Source organism: Rhea americana, unplaced genomic scaffold (genome assembly GCF_003343005.1).
Source record: "Rhea americana isolate MKP2758 unplaced genomic scaffold, rheAme1 scaffold_346, whole genome shotgun sequence".
Lineage (NCBI taxonomy): Eukaryota > Metazoa > Chordata > Aves > Rheiformes > Rheidae > Rhea > Rhea americana.
This window is the reverse complement of record NW_028186475.1, coordinates 100035-125265: the sequence shown is the minus strand read 5'-3', so window position 1 is coordinate 125265 and position 25231 is coordinate 100035. Positions and strand designations below refer to the sequence as shown.

General features: G+C 40.2%; 1 protein-coding gene across 1 annotated transcript; it reads right to left on the bottom strand.

The window, feature by feature from the left end:
• Positions 1-3095: 3095 nt before the first annotated feature.
• PPP1CC (protein phosphatase 1 catalytic subunit gamma) lies at positions 3096-23380 on the bottom strand. Its single transcript, XM_085311625.1, has 7 exons — positions 23128-23380; positions 12321-12452; positions 10842-11072; positions 8295-8399; positions 7170-7393; positions 6514-6648; positions 3096-6072 (listed from the first exon to the last, which is right to left on the bottom strand). Exons 1-7 carry the CDS (start codon positions 23180-23182, stop codon positions 5983-5985), a joined length of 972 nt encoding a protein of 323 aa, XP_085167751.1. The 5' UTR covers positions 23183-23380; the 3' UTR covers positions 3096-5982.
• Between the last annotated feature and the right edge of the window lie 1851 nt (positions 23381-25231).

Here is a 25231-nt window from a genome sequence, read left to right as displayed (position 1 = left end):
GCCGGGCCGGGCCGAGCCCCCCGCGCAGCCGGCGGACCGCAGCGGTTACGAGGCCTCGCACACGGGGCTGCGGTTGACTTGTCTGCGTTTCTCGGACGTCCTCTTCTCGCCCGGGCTGCGCCGCTCTTTCAAACAGGAGCCGCTTTTCGAAGCGCGCAGAGCAAGCTCGGCTACAAAAAGGATCAGGAAACCGTCTCTGCTGCACTTGGGTTGGGACAAACCTGAAATATTTCTAATTCTCCCCTAAAGGGGAGGTGTCACACCATCTTTTTATGCTTCTATTAAAACCTCAAGAAGCTGATTTTTATGGAAAAGGCTTTCCCTCGGGAGGGCATCCTTCTGGAAAGCACTCGGAACACAAACACGTGAATTTTTCTCATCTCAGAGCACCTGAGTCCCTCTAGGTTCCCCTTCCCTGGGCAAAGCGGATCTGTGTCGGCGGTGCCTTCGGAGAGCTCACAAACTCCCTYCACCCCTGCAGAAGGCAAAAGCAGTAACACATCACCCCAAACCACCTACTTGCAGCAAGCAGCCGAGTGCCAAGGAGCACAGGACAGCTGAAACGAGGCCACCACCAGCAATAGCAGAGATCTCACTTAGTTCAGGAAGGAAGGGTTTTATTGGGGCATTTCAGCCTCAGCTGCATCCAGAAAACACTAATACAATCAGCTAATGGAAGAAGGCACCAAACGAAGGACTGAAACTGCACGCAGCAGACCTTCCTCCTGAGATGTTAGCRAAGCCGCCCCTTTTTTCAGTGAGGAGTGTAGGTTTCAAGGAGAAACCAGCCAGCTTCCCCTCTCCGGGAGGCGAGTGGGGTCAGTGCTCGCAAGGCAGACCGGAGCGGGGTACTTGACAAGGGCCAGGAGTCCGTCAGCACAGCTGCTGAGGAGTTTCCCCGGGTGACTGCAAACACAAAGCCTCATTCTCAGAACTTAAATAACTCAGCGATCAGYATGTTCCTAGAGAGCTCTGCGGGGCTGTGTTTTAGCCACATCTATGGGATGCCTTGGAAATCCAGCAAGAGAAGATGATACCAGCAGAGCCATCGAGCTTGCCATGAGGAGCAGCAGGTGGCCAGGGCAGCGCAGCTGAGAGGGCTTATGCATGATTCAAGGATGCAGGCACAAAACCTGGAGGGTCTGAAGCACAGCAGTCTGTTCCCTTAGCTGCCTCAGCCTAGAGCTCCCCCGTAGACCTCTTCCCACTGCATATGCTGCCCGCAGKTTAAACTCTGTAAATGAAGTATCCAGCACTTCAGGGAGTCTTCAACCCAATTCCTACTATCAAGAAGATCCATTAGCTCTATGCAATTTTGCTGGAACAAACTCYGACAATACTCTCCTCAAACTCCTTGCCTGGTGGAGTAACAGTTTTCTGGCTAAAGGAATACATAACTGCAATTTCCCAAGATCTACTATCATTTTTGCTCTACATCCTCATTTCAAGTGCAGCTTGTATCATGTAACTGGTTGTTTTCTTGATTGGTTTCCTGGAGGCAGTCACTCGAATACACGCTGTGAACATACACGCTATTTTCTACACTGCTATTTTTACAGAACACTTTCACAAGATGAATCTGTTCATCTCGGCGTGATCCTCCCCGCAGCAGAACGATGGGAGGTCAYGGTTGTGTGCCTGAGCTGCAGAAAGCGAAGTCTGTGCACTGGGTGGCAGCGCCACGGGTGCAGGTCCACCCTCCGCACCGCACCCAGCCCTCGGGACCACGAGAAGCAGCTCCTGTGCCCTGGGGGCTAGGACCTGGGGCAGGTATCGGCCTTCCAGCTTCAYGAGTCTTGAGTCTGGGCCCCCAGCAGTTACAAACTGCATCATGTAAGGGGCTGGTAACACTGAGTATCGGTGCTGGGCACCTGTGTTCGAAGCTGAACAGTAATAAAAATCAGCCAGTGGAATGAAGAGATCAGACTACATCTCGGCAAGAGAAAGAGCTTCCTTAAAAAACAAACAAAAACCACAAAYGTCCACGAGAACACGAGACCAGAAAGACATTTTCTAATGCTGATGCTCAAACCTCTCTTTTCAATAMAAGCAAGAAGGGTAGAAAACCTAACTGCTTTGAAAGAGCAATGGATGGCTTTATCAATGAATGGCTGCCTCAAATTAAAGCGGACTGGAAAATTCTGAAGGAAAATACRCTTTGTATCACACCGCAAGCCACAGCTTGGCATACGAGCTGCTTTACGCGGTGCCTTGGGAGCCAATGGGGTGGTGCAAAAGGCAGAAGAGGCCTCTTGCCCCTTCTGAAGCCTTGCTGTGACCTGGGCACGTCGGCTGTGGGGATCCGAGGCTGAGCAACGAACAGCGGCCTGATGCCGTGCCTCCCACAGGCTCTTTGCTAGATTCAGTTCTCGTTCAGCAAYTAGTATTGTTCAAACTCAGGCCTGAAGTGCATAATACGCATGCACATACATCAAGGGACTCTCATCCTTRAATCTCTTGTATCTTCCCATAGAAGCCACCTAAATACCTTTGRGGATTTGGTCCAACTTACACTGCAAGCAAAATTAATGTTTTGTTCTTGGTTTTAAATCACTGCAGCTTCTCTCAACAGCCTAGGACTGAAAGCCACTGCAGTGCTGACAAATCTTAGAGTGCTAGAAACAACTAAAGATGTCACGTACTGAAAAAAATAGTCTTTGCAGAACTAAATGGTGAACAAGACTCATTGCACTTGGTTAGAGAAACATACCCTTATCTAGAATAATATCCAAACGAAGTGTTATTAGTTACCACTCTTTTATAACACACATGAAACCAAAGACTGTGGAATCCTGCAGAAGGCACAAGATGAGAATTCAGGAGAACTTGGGTTTATTACAACTTTCCTGCTATTGTTGTGGTGACCTTCAGAAGGTCCCTGCTGCAGTTTGCAAAGTAGTAGGGATACTCTTGGTATAGCCAGTGTCTACCAGTTACTACTTGGAGAAAACTGTCCCTTTGCTGCGCATGTTAGTGTAAGGATTGCCATTGGTAAAGCTGACTGCTTTGCTCCCCTCTTAAGTTAATGAAAATTTCCAATAGGAAAAGTGCTAACACAAAGATAAAAGGTGAATAAGTCACAAGAAGGGCCTCGGTAAAGGTTTACATACTATTTTATTAATCTGTTGTGCAAACTAGATCTTCATACACGCATCATTATGAAAAAACAATAGGAAAAGTCTGCAGCTGCTGTGCCTCTCTCCCTCCACTGATCAAAAACCCAACCACAACAGCTGTCCCGAGTAACAGGCATAAGACATCATGTATACCTCAGAACATTTGATCATAACCCATAACCAGATCATTAGCCTGTCTTCCTGCCTCAAGCCAGTGGGAGAGGTGCCTTTCACATCTCCRCTGTTGCGCCATGACTTCCCCTCTCCAGAGCGTCTGGTAAGCCCAAGACGTTTGAAACACCGTGCTGGAATGCAGCCATGCAGAAAACACAGCCCCTTCTGGGGGCGTGCGTTGCTGAGGATACRTTTGCAGGGGGAAAAACAAGGCTGAGGAAAAAGGTGCGACACGTAAAGCAGCTGGTGAGCTAATGCCTACTCTCACGAAGAGGGAGGAACGCATTCCTTCAGATGCATCCARTAAAAATTGGTTCCCTGTGTTCTGTTATTAACTGGATCAATAAGAGACACAGGTAATAATAATAATAAAAAACTGTAAGGCTATAAACCGCTCTTCCTCTCCCCCCAAAATGTGATGTGGCCTCACCAAAATTTACCAAGTAGTAGCTTGATTAATTACCTTTATGGAGAGGGGAAAAAAAAGACTCAATAGAAGAGAAACTAAAGGAAAATGCATCTGGTAACAGAGGCTAGAACAGAGCTAGTGATTTATCTGAGCCAAATATTGCAGTGACAGAATTTTCTTCAATAAGCAAGCTCCATCACCCACCAGAAGTTCATTACTGCAGCAGTTTTAAAACAGGTTGGTAATACTGACCAAACAACTTCAACTTCTAAAACTCATACAGTATTTTCCACACAGCACATGTGAGAAGAGGCAGAGATGAAGGAATATATACCCAACATTATATTCTTGTCAAGGGCAAGACAGCGAATGGTTCCACAGTTTGCACTCCACCCTATGTATTTCCTTCAACTGTACACACTAAACTAAAGTAGGTTACAAAGTTCTGCTAAAGTAATGGACAGCAGTTGTGAAGTTTGGACAGTTGAAAAATTTACTGACATTTCTTTCTTTGCCAAGGATTTACATATTCAACACTTCTGGAAATGGGTCTTGTCCTTAATTATGACTATATAAATGATCCCAAGAAACTAGTACCTTTATTCTAGGTAAAACTCACTGAAAATACAAGGCTAAATTTCAGGCTGCAAATGTGCCAACTGGGGGCAGATTCAAGAACACTGGGTTTATTTAAAAGGGAAAAATGTAACAGCTGTAGAACCTGGCTTTTAAGGCTGGGGGTGCAAACCATGGTGTAACACTGYAAAATGACAAAGACCAGAGATGAACATGCATGCATACACCTCTGAATCACTGCTCTTACAAAAGTTTAAAAAAATTCTTGGTCTCTAATTATCCTGATCACAGAGCTGTGAAAAAAACAGTAGTTTAGACACAAATACTTGCAATTGCTGAAATGTAAAGTTTTGCTTTGTAGAAGAACCATGTCAAGACATGAAGTAGTCCAGTAGCACAACACCTGAGCCCTCACCACATTTGACAGGAAGGTGCCTGCATTTTCAAAGGCTGTCTTTAATAAAGCTTCAAATTGGATTAAACAAAGCATACATCCAGTGTTTGTAGCTTAGACAAGACCAAACCAAGAATCTGTGGGTTTCCAGAAGAATTTATCTATCTAAGTCAGGTGTTCTGATAGCAGTAGTGTGTATGTTGTGATAAACTGACACTGAGAAGATTTAACAATTTCTTCATTTAATAAGTGATTTTCACTACATGGTACTGTACACTGTTATCTGTTCAAAAAAGAGTAACAGTTTTTTTTAAAAACAAGATACTGCGAGAGATTTGTATAAACTGGTGATCAAGATTATCTCCTCTGGTTGGCTTATTACGCTAGTTTCTATGCTTCTTTGTAAAACAAAGTCTTGAGGCCAAAATGCACAAAACCGCTCAGGCAGATCTAGAACCATTTCCGTAACTTCCAGTGTCACAGGACTGATGCAATTGTAAAAAGGTCCACTCAAACAGAACATACGGAGATTGTACAAAAAAGTATTTACTTTTACCGTTAATAGAACAAACAGCACAGCATTTCTACTTGCTATTTCAAGTCAAGACTTCCYTATATCTCCAAGAGGAAGGCATAAACAGAAAGCCCTGCCAACTCATTGTGATGGGTTGTATACATACAGTTTTCTAAGCAAACTTTGGCTTCAGGAAATAGACAAACATGTAAAATAATGGCTTTAATTGTCATTTAAAGTATATGGAGAGGGATGTGTGTTTTAATTAAATATACATCATACCAGTGATGCTGGCAAGATTGTTATTTCTAACGTTGACAGCAATAAAACTAATGTGTACATGACAAGACATTAAAAGAAAAGCAATCCCTTTAAAACAAATTTTAACGTAAAAAAAGTTCACAGTGGTTTGTATAAACAGTATGTAATTTCTGACAGTAACAAATTTCTAATCTCACAGCACACTAGTGCCCTCTTTAGATCCTAAAGAAGAAAACAAGCATTTACACTACTCATTGTACAGATTCAAAAAGTCAGTTGTACAATTACCCATAATGACATAAGATGCTGTGGAGTGTACAGCTTTAACACCAACAAAAGGAAAGTTTTTAAAACTCTTTTCCTGGGAGGGAGAAAAGTCTTTCATTTGCTGTTACAACCAGCAAATGCCATTCATAAATCAAAAGGAAAACCACAAACACATTATCTATTTTGAGCAAGCTGAACAGTACACATTACAGTTTTAAAAATGGAGGTTATATACTATATTACAAGTCCCAATAAGGCAGTGCCAAATTGACTATTTCTTCGCTTGTTTTGTGATCATACCCCTGGGAGGCGTTACAGGTCTGCTAGCATTGGGCTTCTTTTTCTCTGCAGGTTTCAAAATCTGAAAAGACAGTTCAGTCACTAAGAAAAAGCTTTCTTACACTGAGTCTTACAATTCATTTTCTAATAAAGGCCAACGTACAGGTCATCTGGACAAGTCAAACTTGCCAAGAAGTAAGTACCTTTCCTACTCAGCTATGAGCTTAGAGCAGCTGATCTGAGATCTTATGCCAATGAAAGCAGGAAAACGCTGAATGCTTTACTTGCATGATTTAATTCTGGGTAAAACAGTTCATCTACTCACATCAGCAGATACTTACCACATTTTTAAACGTACCTGGAGAGAAAACAGTTCTATCTACATTTTTGCTTTTGTTAGTGTAGTCACACTTTGCATTTGCTGTTTTCAACTTACATTCTACTGGTACAAACAGATCTTTACAGATATAAAAGGTTACTGCGACTACACTAACTAGGAAGTAAAAATCRTAAGATACAATACCTGAAAGGAACACATTAGAGTTTCATCCACACTCATCATGGCACCCGCATTATCAAATTCTCCACAGTAATTTGGGGCAGAAAATAGAGTTACCAATTGCCTTTTTGCAAAAAACTCATATCCATCTTCAACAACCTTTAAAGAGAAAAGCCAAAGTATTAAACTGCAAAACTCCTTGCCACAATGAGCAAAGCAACAAGTCTCAAATGATACAAACCCAAGTCAGCACATACAGCTCAGGAAAAATTGGTTACAGCATCACTAACACAGCCAGTAGTGAAAAGCTGGCTAGATCTAAGCAGCAGAAGTTTCAAACTTTTACACCAAAACATGAAAAACAATCACAGAATCCACTTCAGCACATGGTCCATTAGCAGCAAAAACAACAGGATTCTGCTCGGTTCAAGATAATCTTGTGCAAGAGCCASAGCAACAGCTTATGTATTAAGAAAAAAATTCATAACAAGGGTTATTAAACACTGGRAAAAGTTGCCCAGAAAGGCAGTAAAAGTGATCCTTGAGCAGACAAGGTACTGAACAACTTTGACGCTTATGTTTACCCTGCACAGAGCATGAGTAGGGGTGGACCAAATGACCACCTCATGTCCCTTCCAACCTAAACTACTGTACAGTTAAAAGCATTAAATTTAAAATACCTGATGAGCTCTACATATGAGATCCAAATCATGTTTATGGAGAAATTTAGCAACCACTTCTGCACCAAATGTGAAGGACACTCCTCTGTCATTTTCACCCCATCCTAAGACATCTTTGTCAGGATCAGACCATAAGAGATCACAAAGAAGACCTTGGTCTGGTACATCAGTGGGGCGCATAATTCGTCTTATCTGTTCCATTGACTGAAGGTCTGGTGACAAGCCTGTTCAAAGTCAAGACGTACAAGCARATCACATTTTATTCCAACTTTGTTCTGTAACATTGACACATTGAGACAAAAATAACTCGATATCTAAAGTGATTCATTATTGCAATTTTATGTAGTTCAGTGGCAATGTTAACAGACTTTTTTTAATCTAGCATTTGCTTCAAAGCTTTTGCAACTGAAGGAGTCATTTTTTTAGAAGACATACTGAGCACAAGATAAGCAAAGCCATTTTCACATTTTACAGGACTACAATAATCTCGTTGTAATGATTTGCAAGTATCTGTTAAAAGTGCTGTTAAGTAATAGAGGCATTAATACTAGAAATCATAGTACATGTCTATTTTATAGATCAGGTCTAGTAAGATAATATACAACCCCAAATAAGAGTCCACTATTTTTCACTAATGTCTTCCTGGACAACTTTTAAACGTTTATCATTTGCACAGCAATATATATTTCACTACTATAAAAGTTATATAAAGCAAGTAACACACAGCATAACAGAGCCAATTTCTACCAAGAGAACTCCAAAATACATCATTTTCAGAATTTACATAAATCTCTTAGGTGTCGTAATTCTATAAAGACTGTGAGGAGTCTTTACTTGAAGAGACCTTATTTAACACGTAAAAAAAGTTAGTTTAAAAAAGCTGATTGTATCTGAAGTTACAAAATTACCAGCCCAACGATTTGTGAAACTTTGTAATCTAGCTCAACCCTACCTCATACATGAAACCARGGCAGACGAAAAAACAAACCCTTCAGAGCTTCAAAAAGGTCAAAAAAAATCAAGAGTTTTCTAACAGTGAAAGAGCACAATGTAAACATGAATTAGCCATGATTTATACCACAATACTAGAGCCTCTCAAGTATCAACTAGAGAAACATTACCCACCTCCATGACAACAAAATATTTTCTCATCCACAATAGCTGCAATTGGTAAACAATTAAAACAGTCTGTGAAGGTTTTCCACAGCTTAATATTGTATCTTCTCTTACCTAGAAAGACATTTTTGGGAAGAAAAAAAGTAAATACACTTTTCTAACACTAATTATGAACAATCTAATATGGCCACCTTAGTTTTACCAATTTTTGCAAAAGGTTAGCAATAACACCTATACACCATTTACCTTATTTACCTTTATTACTTCCAAGAAAGTTGCAAGCTCTCACAGAGAGGAAAGAAACACAGCTCTAATGTGGTTCTCAGTGGTACAAGTCTGATTAAGACTTGCATTCTACTTTCAGAGGACAGACTCTCCAGCCTCAATCTTGCTGTGGAAGATTATTCCTTAGAGAATCTAATCAATTTCAGAAAATCGTCATTTGCTGCTTTCTTCAGTAGAAGAGAGCATTTCTTCGAAATCATTTTTCCTTTAAAATTCTGCTAGTACTTTACCAGATAAGGTCTCTCTAGGCTAAGAAACAGGACTGAATAATGAAACTGCTACAGCTTTACTTTCCAAGGGACTATCCCAACAGAAATGAACCCTGAATGCATTTCAGATGTGACTAAGCCTGTGATTAATCTCTGAGGAGTCAATTCTGAAACACCACATATCTTTGTTTCACTGTTGAAAGAGGAGAGTCAGACATGGAGAGTACATCTTGTAAGCTACAAGCTAAGTATGTCCCATGACAGAAGCTGCGAGAATGCTCAGTGCGCAATTAATGTAACAGATTAATCTCCTCCACAGTACTTGGATTTAAGCCACATCCTTTGAAACATATAAGTATACATGTCTACTTTACAACACAACTAGACATAACACTTATTATGGTAAGATTTATGTATAGTTTCCTTCATCACAATAGATTTTAATGCATTCTGTAGTGACAGAACTAGTAAGTTAACAGCACAGCACAGCAACACTAAGTTTGTTCAAAAGGAGTGCTCATAGCCCCAAATAAAAGCAAATTTCTTAATTAAAAAGCTAGTGCACTGGTGGTTCAAGTAACAACAACTTTTACAGCAGAAGCCACCTACTGAACAAGCCAGTATCTGGTCTTCAAGCCAAACACACATCACTCAAAACTGCAGCAGAAGACAGCAAAGTTGCAATACTCCAGTCTATAATCTTGCAGTGATTAACATCCCCAAACTTTTATAATAAAACACTTTCCACCATGATCAGAAATGTTCAATACTTAAACACACCCTCAATGTAAAAAAAAAAAAAAAAAAAGAAAAACACTTATTTAGCATTTTCTCTAATGTGTACTATGAGAATAAAGATTTGACAGATCAAGTCTTCAATTTATTAGTAACAGAGAACAGCCCATATACCTCCAGTATTACAAGAACACTCATTTATCAACTCTTCTCTGCAAAAAGCATGTATAATCACCAAATCCTTACCACCACTCTATACAAAGTTGTTTGAGCTCAACAAGAGAGTTATTTGTTATAACAAAYAGGGAATTACCATGTCTTACTACGTTACTTATGTCTACTTTGGTCTGAAGTGCATTTCCTTGCAGAGCATTACTGATGCTGAAAACCGACAAATTAATTTGGAGACTGAGACACATTAACAAAGGATGAAATTCACCTATCTCCAGATGACACTAAAAAGCCTATGAACCATCTAAGCTTAATTCTGAAGAATTCAAAGATGAACTCCATAGGACAGTYAGAGGACTCATTTGGTGAAGCTCTCCAAACTGTCTCTGAAAGGATATGAGAGGATACTAAAAAAGTTCAGCTGGTTTAAGCCTGCAGTAAGACTTAATAACCTGAAATCTTAACAACATTTGGTGTTTCTTAAAGAATACAAAGGTCATTTTGGATTCTCTAAAAACATTCACAACTTTTCAAGTATGGAAGCAGTGGGAAGATCTTTGAAAGCTATAAAATATGTCAGTATTGAAGGTTTCACAAATGTTTTGCCCAGCTTATGAAAAGGAGGGAGATTTTTTTTGGCCTAAGCAACAGGGCATGATACAGCAGAATTGCATTCAGTTTCAAGTCCCCCAGAAAACAGCAAGCTTTTTTAGTATTCTTACATTACAAAGTTACGGGTCTCAATCAGACCGTAAGCACCGTAAGATAACCACAATAAAAAACAGTCCATTCRCCTAATTAAGTTATAATGCAAGTATACATTAGCATAATTTTAGCTCAGGTTAAAGAAACAGAAGTGAACTGCAAAGTACTTGTGAAGTAAGATTCTCTCATCTGATGGTCTAACCATAAAAACTTTAACAATATGTAGCAATAAAAATAGTAGCTAATTAAAATCTCCATTTTGCACACTTTTGCTAGGTATGGTAAGGACCAGAATACAACAGGATCACTTGAAGGACAGATTTCTCTGAATATTGCAAAGGTAACTGCAAGTTAAGATAGAGTGTTCTAATACTGGAAGACTGGGAAGCATCAAGAACCTGCTAGCCTGCTTTCTGAAGTCTCAAAAAATATGCACATATGAGTTACTTACATTCATCATAAAATCCATAAATTCTATTGATACTGGCACATTCATGGTTCCCTCTAAGGAGGAAAAAATTCTCTGGATATTTGATTTTGTAGGCCAATAAGAGACAAATTGTTTCTAAAGATTGTTTTCCTCTGTCAACATAATCACCAAGAAATAAGTAGTTGCTTTCTGGTGGAAAGCCTCCGTACTCRAAGAGTCGAAGCAGGTCATAGTATTGTCCATGGATATCACCTAGGAAAAGCATTCACAAATGGCACGTAAGTTACACTTAGCTAYATTATTTGATTAATTCTAGAGAAAGAGCAAACAAATGGAACTTCAGAAACCAGAAAAGCATGCAGYTGCATATTGCTTACAACCTATTTAAAAATTATGTAGTTTATCTTAGAGCATGCAAAACTATCACATTCAGAAGTCTGACACCTAATAGGACAAAAATTAACTGCACTAAGAGCAAGCATGTAGCTACTTAAAAACATCCACGTGTGTAAATCAAGCCAAAACCCCAAGAAGTCAATTCTACATATTCAAATTAAAATCCAGCATCCAGTTAAGTCCTTCACTTGACTAATGGCTATAAGATAAGAACCTTTATTCTTGATACCTCCACATAGCATTAGTGATGCTAACAGGAAACAGACTACTCTGAGTATATGCTTTTCTTTGTACCATTTATATTTTCCTTAAAACACTCAGTAATTCAAATTCTAGCTATTTCATTGGCTCAAAGGTAAAACTGGTATTTCTGCTTTTATTTTGAATCATGTTTGTTTCTGGTAAGGATAATACTAAATCATGTTTTGAACTACCACATAATATAAATATCAAACAAGCTGCTTCAATTTGAAGCAAATCCTGTGTGTTAGAGCAGAACAAAATACTGTTAGCTGGAAGCTTTTAAAAATTGCGTTTATTGGGTCTTATTTTGATTTTTCATTATTTTAGCATATTTAGACATGTACATGTGTGCAAAACTAACATTGCTGTGCATAAATTTACTCAAGCCAAACCACAAAAGTCAGTGCTAGAAAAAGGTATAGAATCTGAAGTTTCTAGTGGGACTTTGTAAAATTTTGTTAAATTACTGTTCAACTAACTCTTTGAATAGCAGCTATAATAAAACTATTTTGGTTCTCCTTTGCTTCTCTTTGTTCAGCCATGACTAGATTGAACATTATTTCAYCTGTATAAGAATTACTTTCCAAAACACTGCCTGAATTCCTTTCCCAACAGACTTGGCAAAACTGGACCAGCTACTTTTGGTTTTGGGTTTTTGATCCCTGCCCCAATTCTTGTGTTTGTTACCACCTCTTTTTTTTCCCTGAAGGATCCAGTATGGATTTATTTTCCCTTTTGCTACAATCATTTATTAAWTCACCTGTCAAAAAGTAGCACCTTGCATTTATTCTCCTCCCAGTATGTCCGCATCCAACCAAAAAACCCCAAACCCAAGCATCAAATCAAAATCACATTACTCACCACATATTTTAAGCGGAGCTTCAAGTTCTAGTAGAATAGGCTGACTGAGAAAGATTTCTCTGGATTTCAAGCACAGTCCTCTAATTTCATTCTCCTGAAGTTGGACATTTTTACCTGGTTTTGATCCTCTCACTGTTAGAAGAAGTCAGAAGTCAGTTACCCAAATCAATAATATCCCTAGTGTTAATCTAAGAATTTGAGTAAATGCCATTGTAATATAAAATGAGAAGATAACAGATAATATCAGTTTGTCACCCTGAAACTGAACTACCATATTACCAGAAAAAGCGTATCATGTTCTGTTTCAATTGTACATTAAGTTCCATCTAACAGAACTCTTGACTTGGTATTTTCTCCATTAAATTTCACATTTTAAATAGATTCACTTTAGCGCTAATTTAGTTATAAAACACATCTTGGATAATGTGACTGTGCTTTTCAAAAGAGTTGAGCATTTGTTCTCAGGTAAAGCTGTCTGAACCTGAGAAAAATGGAGTGGTCTGTTTAATCACGGACAGCATGGTTCAAAAGTGCAAGCTTCCTTAAACTACCACGTAACCCTGCCAGCCAAAGCAGTTCCTAAATAAACAAAATCACCTTGCCAATAAATGCTGTAGTGTCCCATTTTACACCCCAGCTAGCAAACACTGAAAAAAGCCTACAACTGAGAAGTCAAACCTATACATAAGGAAACATATCTTCTGATCAGAACATCATAATAGCTCTTCAGAATGAGCAGCCTAATTGACAAAAGGGTATCAAAAATATTGCTACCAAGTATTTTGAATGAATTACAAGAGAATCAATCCAAGAGGCTGATTTTTCAAATACAAGTGATTAAGAGACACGTAGAAGACAACMTTTATTTTTCCGTCTTGTTCTGCAGAATCTTACTGCACTGCTTTGTTTTAAAATTTAAGTTTTCTATTATAATGGAGTCTATGACTGCAAAAGTCTCCTCAAAACTACTATGAACAGTATGAACTACTTTGAACTGTCACAAACATACTATTTTTTATGTGGGCATAGCCATACAAATACTAAGATGCCTGTTACTTCACAGCCACCATGAGGTTACTTTTGACTATGTCAGTATAGTTAAAGCAATTAGGTCACAAGTAARCCGAAAAGTAAACAAATCAAGTTAGCTCCAAAATTCATCACTAAGAAAACAATATGACCCCATTTAAGTGAAGACAGATCCAAACCACATAACTTATAAAATCRAAAGTTTCATTCTAATTGCAGGTCACAGGTTTTAGTAGTTCCATGACTACATTTGTTTTAGAAGGTTTCTGTACATCCTATCATCAGGATTTCCAGCTTCTTACGTGTGTCAAATCAATGTTTGCATAGCCAAGGAAAATGAAAAGGGGAAAGCTGAGAGGAAAAAAAGTGAGCTTGAGAGAAAAGGGGGCCAGCACCAATGGCAGAACTATTCTCTCCTAGTCAGTTCTGTTTACAGGCAAAATTAGGATTCAAAGTTAGAAACCTAGAACAACCCTCTGACAGAAGCTCAGAAAAAGATGCATATAATATCAGCAGACCTTGTTTGTCAGGCATGCTGCCAAAATAACTCTAAACCTAGCCATTTTGAGTCCTCTTCAGGAAAAATTTTGAACGTATCAAAATTGAATCAAGCTGATAAAGCCTACAACAAGGCTGATAAGGGAGTCATTAACATCATTAATACTTTGAAAAGCCTGAGTTTTAATACAGAGGGAGCTTGACTGTCTCAAAACTAAAATATTTTTATCAAGAGGGAAATTATGCCTGTATTTCAGAAAACATTCCAGATTTTTGGCCATTTAAACTAAGCTGTTTCATTTATTGCTTTGACAGGGAACCCAGCAAAACTCATCTGTACTGCTTTTTCTTTATCACTTCTCCATCTTTTCTCTCCTTACCATTCCCTTTGAACATAAGAAAAAAAAACAAGACTGAGACCTAGCTCCCAGCCTCAGACTTTGTCTTGCTTTTTTCTTTTTTATCCTTCATTTCCTCCCTCCCTGTCAGTCTCCTTGTCCCTTGTACTGCAATATAATGCAGAATGGTTGGCTCTCTTTAAAACCTGCTAATGCTTCAAAACCCACAGAAACTCAGAACTACTGTTACCTCAGTCTTTCCTAGTCTGGACACTAAGGATCYCAACTTGGCCTGAACAAGTTTGTACTGTCACCAGTACAGTTCTCCTTCCATTTATCTGATCACCTCTCACCTCCTCCTGTTTCTGCTATGCAGACAAAGGACATTTGTACGACAGCCATTCCATAACCAGGGCTAAACTGCATGCAATAGCAGAAAAGCAGTGACCATGTTATTTATCAGGGTTAGGATAACATTAAATATTGAAAAATTAATACTGTGCCTTTACTGGAAAACCTTACAAAATACTATCTGGTGTCAAAACCAGTGATGACACGGAGTACTGATAAGACTAAAGTAAAAACCTTATAGCAAATTTGAGTAAAATCACAGAATGACAGTAGTCTTCTACAATATAACCCATTGGTTCAGCCACATAAAGGCAGAATGATCTCAGAACTTCAGCCTCAAACATCTGGAACCACTCTGACAAACAACATTACTATACTAGTGGGTGTCATTTATTTTAACCACTTACTATGTATGAACTGCATGGCATTGAGACTAAAGAACCTAAGGTCTTACCCCCCAAAACTTGGTCTTTAGTTTTTTTTTTTTTTTTAAAAAAGTGAGCAATAAGCCCAAACCCCTTTAAATATTATTTCAGGCTAATTCCCTTGCTACTGTTAATCTCACAGTGAAAAATCTGAAAGCTACAGATGATTCAATAGTCTCTGAAATGCCCCTGTGGATCTCACAGTACACAAAATCAAAAATTGCAATAGGAAAAAACAGGGGGAAAGAGGCTTTAGGAAGAAAACTGTTGAGTTCCAAAGGGATTACAATTTCTCATTAGCATAAGATGTTTCTACCTCTGTGTAAGCCTCTGATGAAAATCAGAGGACACTGTACAACGAGTGTGCACGTGTCTTATCTGGACTAAGAAAAAGTAGTGATTGTATAATATCCATCAATAAAATCAAGTGTCATTTGGACCCAAACAGTTAGCACTTACCAACACAATTCTTTACTGCATACTGACTCACACCCCATAGATCCTAGTCATTCTAGTGTTGTCCGTACTAGAGAATCACTGACAATGCCCGAAAACACATAACCTTTCTTCAGGCAATTTTCAAAACTGACCTTTGATCCAAATTACAATGTATACCAACAGTGACATTAACTTAATTGTTGGTCAAGAGTCACAGCTTTAACAATGCTATCATTCAAGCAGTGTATGCTCCCATATTATTCACTACCTATGTATTATCACTCAGCACTGACATTACATGGGCACACCAGAATTACCACTAAACTTCAAGTCTTCCATTAAAATATCTGAAGTAATGAAGCATATAAATGAAAGTCAGATCTTTGTCACAGCAGTTTATCATGCATGAAGCTTCTCAGCCACAGAGGAATTTTCCAAACACTTCCTGAGCAATAAGCAAGTTGCTCAAAATGCCAAACATCCAGRAGCAACAAAGAGCAGAAGTTTATAGAAAAAAAGTGATCAGTCAACTGAAATATAAATATTAGGTTTTTCTGACTGTAATATTACAGCTCATCTCTGCTTTTGGAGATAAATACATGTACTTGTGCTTAGATGTTTTTGAGAAGGCAAAAAATACAACTTCCCATGATTTGCTCGTTAGAAAACTACTATAATCAAACCCTTTATCTCACATTCGTAAATTAAAAAKTATTAAAAAATACAAAATATATGCTATGCACTGAGTCACTAATGCTTAGGAATAAAGCAAATACATTCACTTTTGCTAAGGATTTAATGAAAATCTGAAAACTGACTGCCTCAGATAAAAATTTCACAGGTTTGATATATTTTCATTGAAACAGTACAGTCTTCYGCAGCTTTAGTCACTTGGTTGTAGGAAACCTTGACAGGATGAAATGACGCTTGTTGCCAGAAGTTTATATAAACTCAATGGCACAGATGTCAGAAGGATAGAAAAATAGGAAAATTTGTTTCAGTTCTGTAACATACTGTCTGCCAATGACATTTTGAACACTACTGTCCAACACAGAATCAGCAACAAAAAAATCAGAGTGTTCAATTTCTTCTAACATTGACCTACATCCTGAGAAACTAGAAAGATTATTTTTGGCTTCAGAAGAATCAAATTTGCAGCAGAACTGCATGTTGGCTTGAAAAATCTGTATTTTTAGTGTAGGATTCTCTCATCCATGATGAAAGAGCTGGCAAGGAAATGCAAGATATTCAGTCTCAATGAATCCTTAAGAGGTTTCTCTGATTAAGCCTTCAAGACTTAGTCCCGCTAAGAAGGGTGAAAATAATACACTGAAAAATGTGTTTACAGTTTATGTTCTCTGCTTCGGACCAAAACAAGGCAGCTTGTACTGAGATTAGACAATGCAATATTAATTGGCAGCTTGATCATAAAGTCCAAAAGGCAGCTCAACAGTACTGTACATAAACATTTGTTCTTTTAATGCTTAAAAAATAATCTGGGACAGCTGAATAAGCTAAAATTTCATCAGTTGAGAAAAGAGCCCACTTCAAACATTTATATCTGCCTCAACATACTGTTGAGGTATTTCCAGACAATAACATYCCCTCTTTTACGCAGAGATGCACTTTAAAAATCATTTTCTGAGAGCTTGGAACTGAAGTGTCCAGTCTAAGTGGTCCTCTTCTAACAAGTAAAATACTCTCCACTGTACAAGTATGAAGAGTTTTGGAAAATAAGCTCTCCATCGGTTTCAAAGACTACAGAAAAGACCACTCTCTGGTGTCCAGACCTCTGCTCAGATATTCTTCCGAGTCACACACTGAACTAGGAAACCTTACAGCTTCTACAGATATGGGCTGTGGAACCAGCCTAGGATGCCAAGGAAGAGCAATACATCTGGTGCCCAGCTTAAGCTTTAAGATTCACATTTTAGCGCTTTTCATTTCTCATACTTTCAGACTGGCCCCAAGTCATAGCTTTTGAGACAATGACACCTTCACATACACTTCTCTTCGCTCTGTGCTACTCCAGACCTGATTGTTTTTTTGAGTTACAAAATTCAACAACTCCTCACAGCCTGTCCAAAAAGGTAAACAAACAGATCCCTACTGCTAAAATTAATATTGCACATTCCAAGACAAAAGGAAGACTACTAGAAAGCAACAACAGGTAACTACTCTAAAATGAATGCAGTACCACAGTAGTCCAGCAGAGGGGGAAAGGGAAGTAAAAGCAACAAGAGAGAAAACTGCACCCCCTGTCTGTTTTGGGGCAAGTAAACAGAAGTACCAAAGGACAGCTGCAGCTGCCAGAAAGTTCAACTCCATTAAGTCTAGGACAGCTTCTACACACTTCTTTGCGAAGGCTATGTCAAGAACTGTGGGTTCTAGCACCGAAGACAGTAAAACAGACTGTATGGCACACCACTGCTAGCATTTGCCAATATTCAGTGTCTGCTATATAATCATTTAATGAAGGCAGATGCTTTTATAAAAATAAGAGTGTATTAGCTCATTCAAGGGGAATATGAAAGGGAGGGATACTCAGGAAAGAGTTTATTCTTCCACCATTTATTCAAAAATATTAGAAATTTCAGTGGTCCAAATGCCTCATTTTCCTTTAACACTATTTCAAAACAAGCAATTAAAATGCTGTCAACTCAAGTGCTAGACTCGAGTTGCTGCACAGAAAATGCTTTAAATAAAATAGTCTATCAGCAGCTCATCTCATTTTTAGCTTATTAAGCAAGTCTTCCTCAACTTTATCATATATTTTATGTTAAGATGCCTGCAACCTTAAAGACATTTCCAAAAATATTGCAGGTTGTTTTCATCTTGTTTTTAACAGTTCCTTGTGACAGGTTCACATTCAGTTTTGCACCGTCGACACAAAGGGAATAAATAACCTGATTGATGCAAAAAAGGTTTTAGTTTACTTCAGGCACTACCAACTTTGATCAGATCATTTCAGTGCAAAACTGAAGCTGAAATGCAACTCCTTAGTGCCCAAGCCTCTGTATGAAAAAGTTCTAGTCTACTCTTTTTAGTATGACAAAAGTTTACAGAAAGCTTTATCAAAGAGAAGATTTTGCATGACTGCAAATTTTCATCCTGTAAAATACTTCCACACTGGAGACAGCTATGTACTGAACTCAGTCACACCAATCCAGCTACTCAGAGGTGACAAATGTCAACACTTCACTGATTAGGTAACAAAGGCAGAATTTAACTGACTTATCTGAATCCGCAGCAGTGATAGGAATTTAATCCTTGTCTTCCATATGCAGAGTTCCCATTTCCATTATTAGAAACCAYGCAGTAGGAAACAATTAACTAAGCTATAAGCTACTGAAAACTAAATGATTCAAAGATAGCAAGTGCTGCTTGTCTATAAGCAACTAGATCACAGTACCCCAACCCTCAGAGTGAAATCTGACCAAGTTCCAGAGAACCTGTCTCTGTCTACGAAACAGACCAGAAAATCCCACGGGCTTGCAGTAACCTGAAAGATGTTAAAAAACACCCCCGAAACAGGGTGCATAGGTAAGAAATGGTTTTCTCTGTTGCCAGCAAAAGTTTATATCCATATTCTTCTGCTCAACAGTTTTTAGTAACTGRAAGATCCTCCCTCCCCATTTAAAACAAATCAGAGAGCATCTCCTTGACAGCTATACAACAAGCTTACCAGAAACAGAAATCAATGAGTGTATAAACAAGAAAGTTTGAGGATTTAGTCTTTTGCCAATTTTAGTGCACTAAGCAACAGTTCAGTTTTCAGAAAGGCTACTATTCCTTACACAGCTTTATCCATAGTAGCCTCCATTCATTGCCTATAGTTCTCCCTTAACAGCAATTGCAGGAGCTCTCATGTAGAAAAGATTTGAGACATACTTCAACTTGGGTTCCACCAAAATATCTTGAAATTGCATTATTTTACCTTGTTATGATTAGTGTATTTCAGACTCATGTTACTATGAGCTCCACTTTCAAACCAGATCCTATTTACATTATCTGTGTGAAGAGCTGCCAACACAGTAGACAAAGGAAGCAGTTAGGGGGCTCAAGTTATAGAAACAACATCTGACATGAAACAGAAAGGAAACCATGCTCACGCTCAGGGAATCTTGAGATTTCTTTTCACAGATACTTTGCCTGGAGCAGAGCAGGAATTCTGCCATTTCCTGGAAGCCTTTTCGTGACTACAGAGATATCCCTAGTTTTTGATCTTATAGGGAGCTTTGCTAGCATTTTTCTTGTCTACTGGCAGTTTTCATTTAACAGACATATACAGCTGCAAGCTCAGAACTACTAATTTTAAAAGCTGTTACTGCCCACAATACTCCTTCCACGAGAAAGATAATTTGCCCTCAAGTTTGTCCCTTCCTATACCTCAGTAAAGTGAGCTGCTTCTATTATATTTGAGCCTTTATTCTCTATCAAAGACAATCAGGAAGCATTTCAATACTCAAAGCAGCATGTTGTTATTTACTATACTCTTGAAAGTCTTGTACTTGTGAAAAATCATTGCTAGGAAAGTAACTAAAAGTGACAAAGTTACTCAAACTGTTCTCCTGAAAGTGTTCTACTAGAACATAACCCTCATTAGCAAAGGAATAAGGCAAACAAAACATAGGTTCAATTACAACAACAACAAAGATCACTATATTCAATGTTTTCATCAAACTGCTCTCCAAGGTTGAGAACAATGTCACTGAAAAAATGTTTTCTTGTGACATTTCAATACCAAATGGCTCTGTACTATAAACATTTGGAGAAATAAAGACTCTCTAAATATTTGCCTTAGCCTGAGAAGCCAAATGGATACTTCAAAGCCTTTTAAAAAATAATCTAGTAATTTCAGCTAAATAGCCTAATAGGGACAGGATGTAGCAACTATTTGGGGAAAAAGTAAGAATAATATGATTTGATCAGAAGAATTGCCTCAATTTTTATATGAGGAGATGTCAGGATAGAAAATAAGTAAAACTCCCTCACAAATACATTATTAATACTCTATATTAAAAACTAGGGTAATTTATTATTTACCATTTAACCACTTCACTCCACCTGGACAATTAGACTAGATTCACTACCTGTGTTAATTTTCTGGGTACAATACCAAGGCATAGTATAAAATACAAATACTTGCTTCAACGTATTTTCTCACTGATTTGAAATACTTCATAAAGTATCTCCATGATACTGGTTTTGTTACCTTTAAAAAGGAAGAAGGGAATACTGCCACATTACCTGTTCATACCCTCTACATTTTATTAGCAAAATCACCTGAAATAATTGTTATAAAAATATGTAAGTACACAGTTTAAAGACAGGCGTAATGAAATACCAAATTGGTTTAAAAAATAATCCCTGAACAAAGATTTGGGCAATCAGAGTCAGCTGGTTACTACAGGAGTTTTTGTAGTGTGTGTCGTTGACTATCATTTGAATCAGTGCAGAATCCAGCCTGAAAAGGGTATCAATTGAAGTAGCATTCTGGGTTGAGACATACCAAACTTTTATGTAACTGAACATTATGCAATTCTACTAAAACTGCACTGAAAGAGAACACTACACTACATAGAAATGTCTTAAATTTCTCATGTTTAGTCCAAATCAATAAAGGATTAAAAATCCCCTTACACATCCTTTGGATTCTTTTTTCTTTTTTCATTTGATACCACGCAGAGCTGCCCTTTAGATCAGTCTTGTCACCTACCTAGCTGWACCTTAATCATCTCAGGAAAAAGATGAGTCAAGAAGTACATTTTAAACAACTACAGAGAGAATGGCTTTTGCACAGAAATTCACACAATTTAGCAGTCTGGCAAAAATGCAGCACTTGCTCCAATGCAGTATCATTTTGCTCTTTCTGAAAAGAGTTTAAAAAATTATCAAGGCTAAACCATTATTTTCTGAGAAAGGCATATGATGCCTTACAATACACATTTTTAAGCAATATTAAAAAATACATAGGTCTAAATATGGCATGGGTTATTAACACTTATTATTGCCACTTCAGTAAGAATCTCAAGTCAAGAAATTCTTTCAGTTCTGACAGCTGACACAACCTTAGGTAACATCTTTTGTTACATAGCTATCTCCAAGATCTTGTTAGTGAACCTTCTGAAGCCTAATTCACAAGCACTCATCTCCTCAATGCAGGATATGGATATAAGACAAGTAAGGATTTAACATATTGATATAATACATCTTACTACTTTTTGAAACTCTGAACAAGAGAAATCATCCAAATTACTCAGACCTTTTTTTAGACTTATTTCAAGTCTTCGATATTAGTAAATTGCGCTTTGAGAAAATTACATTAATTACATTAAGAGCAAATCAAGTAAAATTATAATTAACATTTGCAATAAAATGAAGAACGTATTAATATGTCACCAAGCATGTACTACACAGGACCTGACACCTACAAAGKGTACTGGAGCATCAGCAAAATACTAGTCTAAATTACAAACAGAAGCCTCCAAACAATTCAAACCAAGAGAGTTTGAACTGGCAACAAGCAAAATCTAAAACARCTCAGAGAAAAAATAGTATTTATTTTTATTCATTCTAGTTGAATAATCCCAGAATACACCTACTGGATTTGTAGCCCCAACCAATTTTATAGCAGTACTATTGTCCCTTTGCTTTGCCTTTCATTATCCAGGGCATTACACTGTGTGAAATTTTACAAGAAAAGCAGTTGGAGAGTGCTAAAGGTATTTCTTCACTATTTGTCTCATCAAAATTTTAGATGACTTTGTGCCAAACACAGGAAGTTAACCCCCCGATCAAGCCCTTCAAGCATAAATCCAGATGAGATGCCTGCCTTGAGACACTAGAAATGAGGTTGGATCAGTCTAGTTTCCTTCTCTAAATAACTATAAGCTTTCTTGATGCCAGGAAGAGTATTTGTCATTGGTTGCTTTTAAACCTTTTGCCTTAGGAAAAATTAGCCGACAATTCTAACCTGATGCCGACCCTCACAACCAAAGGGAAGATGCTGAAGATACCTCCTGCGATAATCTAGATTTTCCTCTGATTTTGGACTCCGTGCAACTCTTTTCAACCCAAAGCACTAGCAATAAAGGACAACAAACCCTTCCAAATACTGTCTGAAAAAGAGCAAAACCCAACTTGCAATTCACATTTTAAAAGCCACTATACGCTGTGAGTTAAGACGTGAAGTCCAATAGTGGTATCAATACATGCGGTTAATCAATGCTAAAAACACGATACCCTGAACCCGAGTAAGTCCCCTGACGACTTTCTGAAAAGCTGCCTCGACAGACTCATTAAACGTGGGAAGCTTTAATTTCCGCAGCCCCAGCYAAAGCCAAACCCCGTGTGCAGGTAAGGAAAGTTAAACCTTCAGGTTTTTAAACACTCCGCTACGAAAATATTACTAAGCCAAGCATCGCCTCAGAGCTACAGGGGAAGAGGAGGGGGGCAGCCGGTAGGTCTCGGCACTGCACCGGGAGGACACAGGGGAGGGGAAGGACAGCTCGGCGGACACGCGGGCCAGGGGAGCAGYTGGGGCTGCAGGGCAGAGGCGCCCGGCAAGACAAAGCGCCTCGGCGCCCCTCCATTTTGGGCGCCCCGAGCCCGGCGGAGGCTGCGGGGGGGCTCAAGGAGGCGCCGCGCCGCCGGGCTCGCGGGCACCGGCTCGGCCTCCGCCCCCTCCCCGCCCGCCCCAGGCTTCCCCCGCGCCCCGACCCTCACCCTCCAGCAGCCGTTGGATGATGCTGTCGATGTTGAGCTTGTCTATATCCGCCATCGCCTCTCAGCGGCCGGGCGGAACCCTCCCCCCGCTCGCTGCTTGGCCGGGCCCGACTTCTCTCCTCGGTCTCTCTCCCTCTCGCCTTTTCCCTTCCTTCTCGCCTCCCCGCACTCCTTCTTCCCTCGCTCTCTCCAACCCTCCCCGCCCCCCTCAGCCGCCGCTCTCAACAGAGCCCCAGCACTGAACAAAATGGCCGCCGTCTCCTCAGCGAGCTCGGCCGGCGCACGGATACTCTGAGCGCGAGGCGGCTCGCCGGAAACCCTTTATAGGCCGCGCGGGAAGCGCGCGGAGGAGGGCGGGGAGCCGCGGCGGCCCGCACGCGCGGGCTCCCTCCGCCGCCGAGGACCGAGGGGTGTGTGTGTGTGTTGGGGGGGGTGAAATAGTCCCGCGGGCGCTTCGCGCGGCGGCTCCCGCGCGGGGCTCAGCCCTGCCCCGCGCCCCGCGGGGAGCCGGGTTTGTCACCGCCGGGGGGCCGGAGCGGAGCTGCGGTTCCGGAGGGCGGTGGAGCGGCGGCGGCCTCGCAGCCTGGGCGCGCCGCGGCGCCGGTTTGGCCCGTGCGCTTGGCCGAACCGCTCCGAGCGGGGAGCTGGCCGCGCAGTTCCAGAGGGACCTTCCCGTCCTCGTGTCTGTGCTGGAAGTGCCTCCACCCGGCCCGTCTGGCGGTGCGCCGAGCCCCCCTCGCTCCCGCTAACGCTGCGGGACGTGGGGTGGAGGCTCGGCCGGCTCCTGGCCCGGGAGGCTCTGTCCTGGGGGCGCGGGGATTTATCGGGAATATCGGGAGTATCGGGAATACCGCTTCTGGAAGGCGGGATCGGGCCCTTCGGAGGGGACGGTCGGGGCGAAGAAGGCGCCTCGCCTGATGAGCCGCATCAGGCAGGCCTCAAAGCGCCGTCAACGTGCGTTAGAGGCGTAGAAAGGGGAAGGGAAGTAGGTTCGGACCCCGGGGCCGCGGGGCTAACCGGCCCGCGGGGCTGGAGCCAGGGGGCTAACCGGCCCGCGGGGCCAGGGCCGCCGGGCTAACCGGCCTGCGGGGCCGGGGCCGCCGGGGTAACCGGCCCGCGTCGCTGCCGCTCTGCTCCTGGCGCTCGGCAGCAGCTGGGAACGCTTGGTCTCCTTGTAGAGGCGATGCGTACTTTTTTGCACAGGATTTTTTGCTTTTACGTTTTTGCTAAATCAACACGAAAAATAAGAACGCTTACTTACCAGCAGTAAACTCCATGCAAGCYGTAGTTACTAAAATGCCACCACAAAACTGTTTTTTTTTAATAAGCTAATTTTTCTCTGCTGGAAATAACAAGCCTCACCCCACAACAGCTTCTCTTGATTAAAAAAGGGACACAGCCAAGGAGTTATAAATATCCTGAAACTATTTTTTTTGTCCAGTGTTGTTCAGAACAATGATTTATTTCTAGAGGGGGAACAATCAGGGAAATCTCTTTGCCCTTAAACACTGCATACAGACTTGAAGCACTCAATAATTCTCAAGCTTAGAGTTCATATATTTCCCCCCTCCTTGTATTTGTCTACAGTTTGCATTATATTTTGCTAAATACACGATGATGTATGATTTATCTTGCTTGCAGCTGTGAGACCTTTGTGTTTCTTCCTCCCTCCCCTCCTGAAATTCCAGAAATAAATCACTGCTTGACTAACATTCCTTGGAAGCCTCAGGATAAAATATCCCTACTGATTTGTCCTCCCCATCTCATGCACATACTACTTTGTTTATTGTAGGGTTGCTCGTGATCTGGGCTGCTGGGGAATAGGATGTATAAATATCTCTATATATTTTTATAWAAATATACGTGTACAGATAACCATGACATGGTCCTTTTTTTTTTGTTCCAGTATGTAGGTGGATCCTAAGAAATGCGAGTCACCCACGCTTCCCCTTGCTTTAGATTACAGATTTGCTAAGTCYGTGAAATTCAATGTGTTTGTGTACATTTTAAACAAAGATCTGCAAGGGCTATGCAAACACTAGAAAAATAAAAAAATGTGGGTCAAATGTTGTTTCTCCTAACTAGATATTCAGACATGATTTAC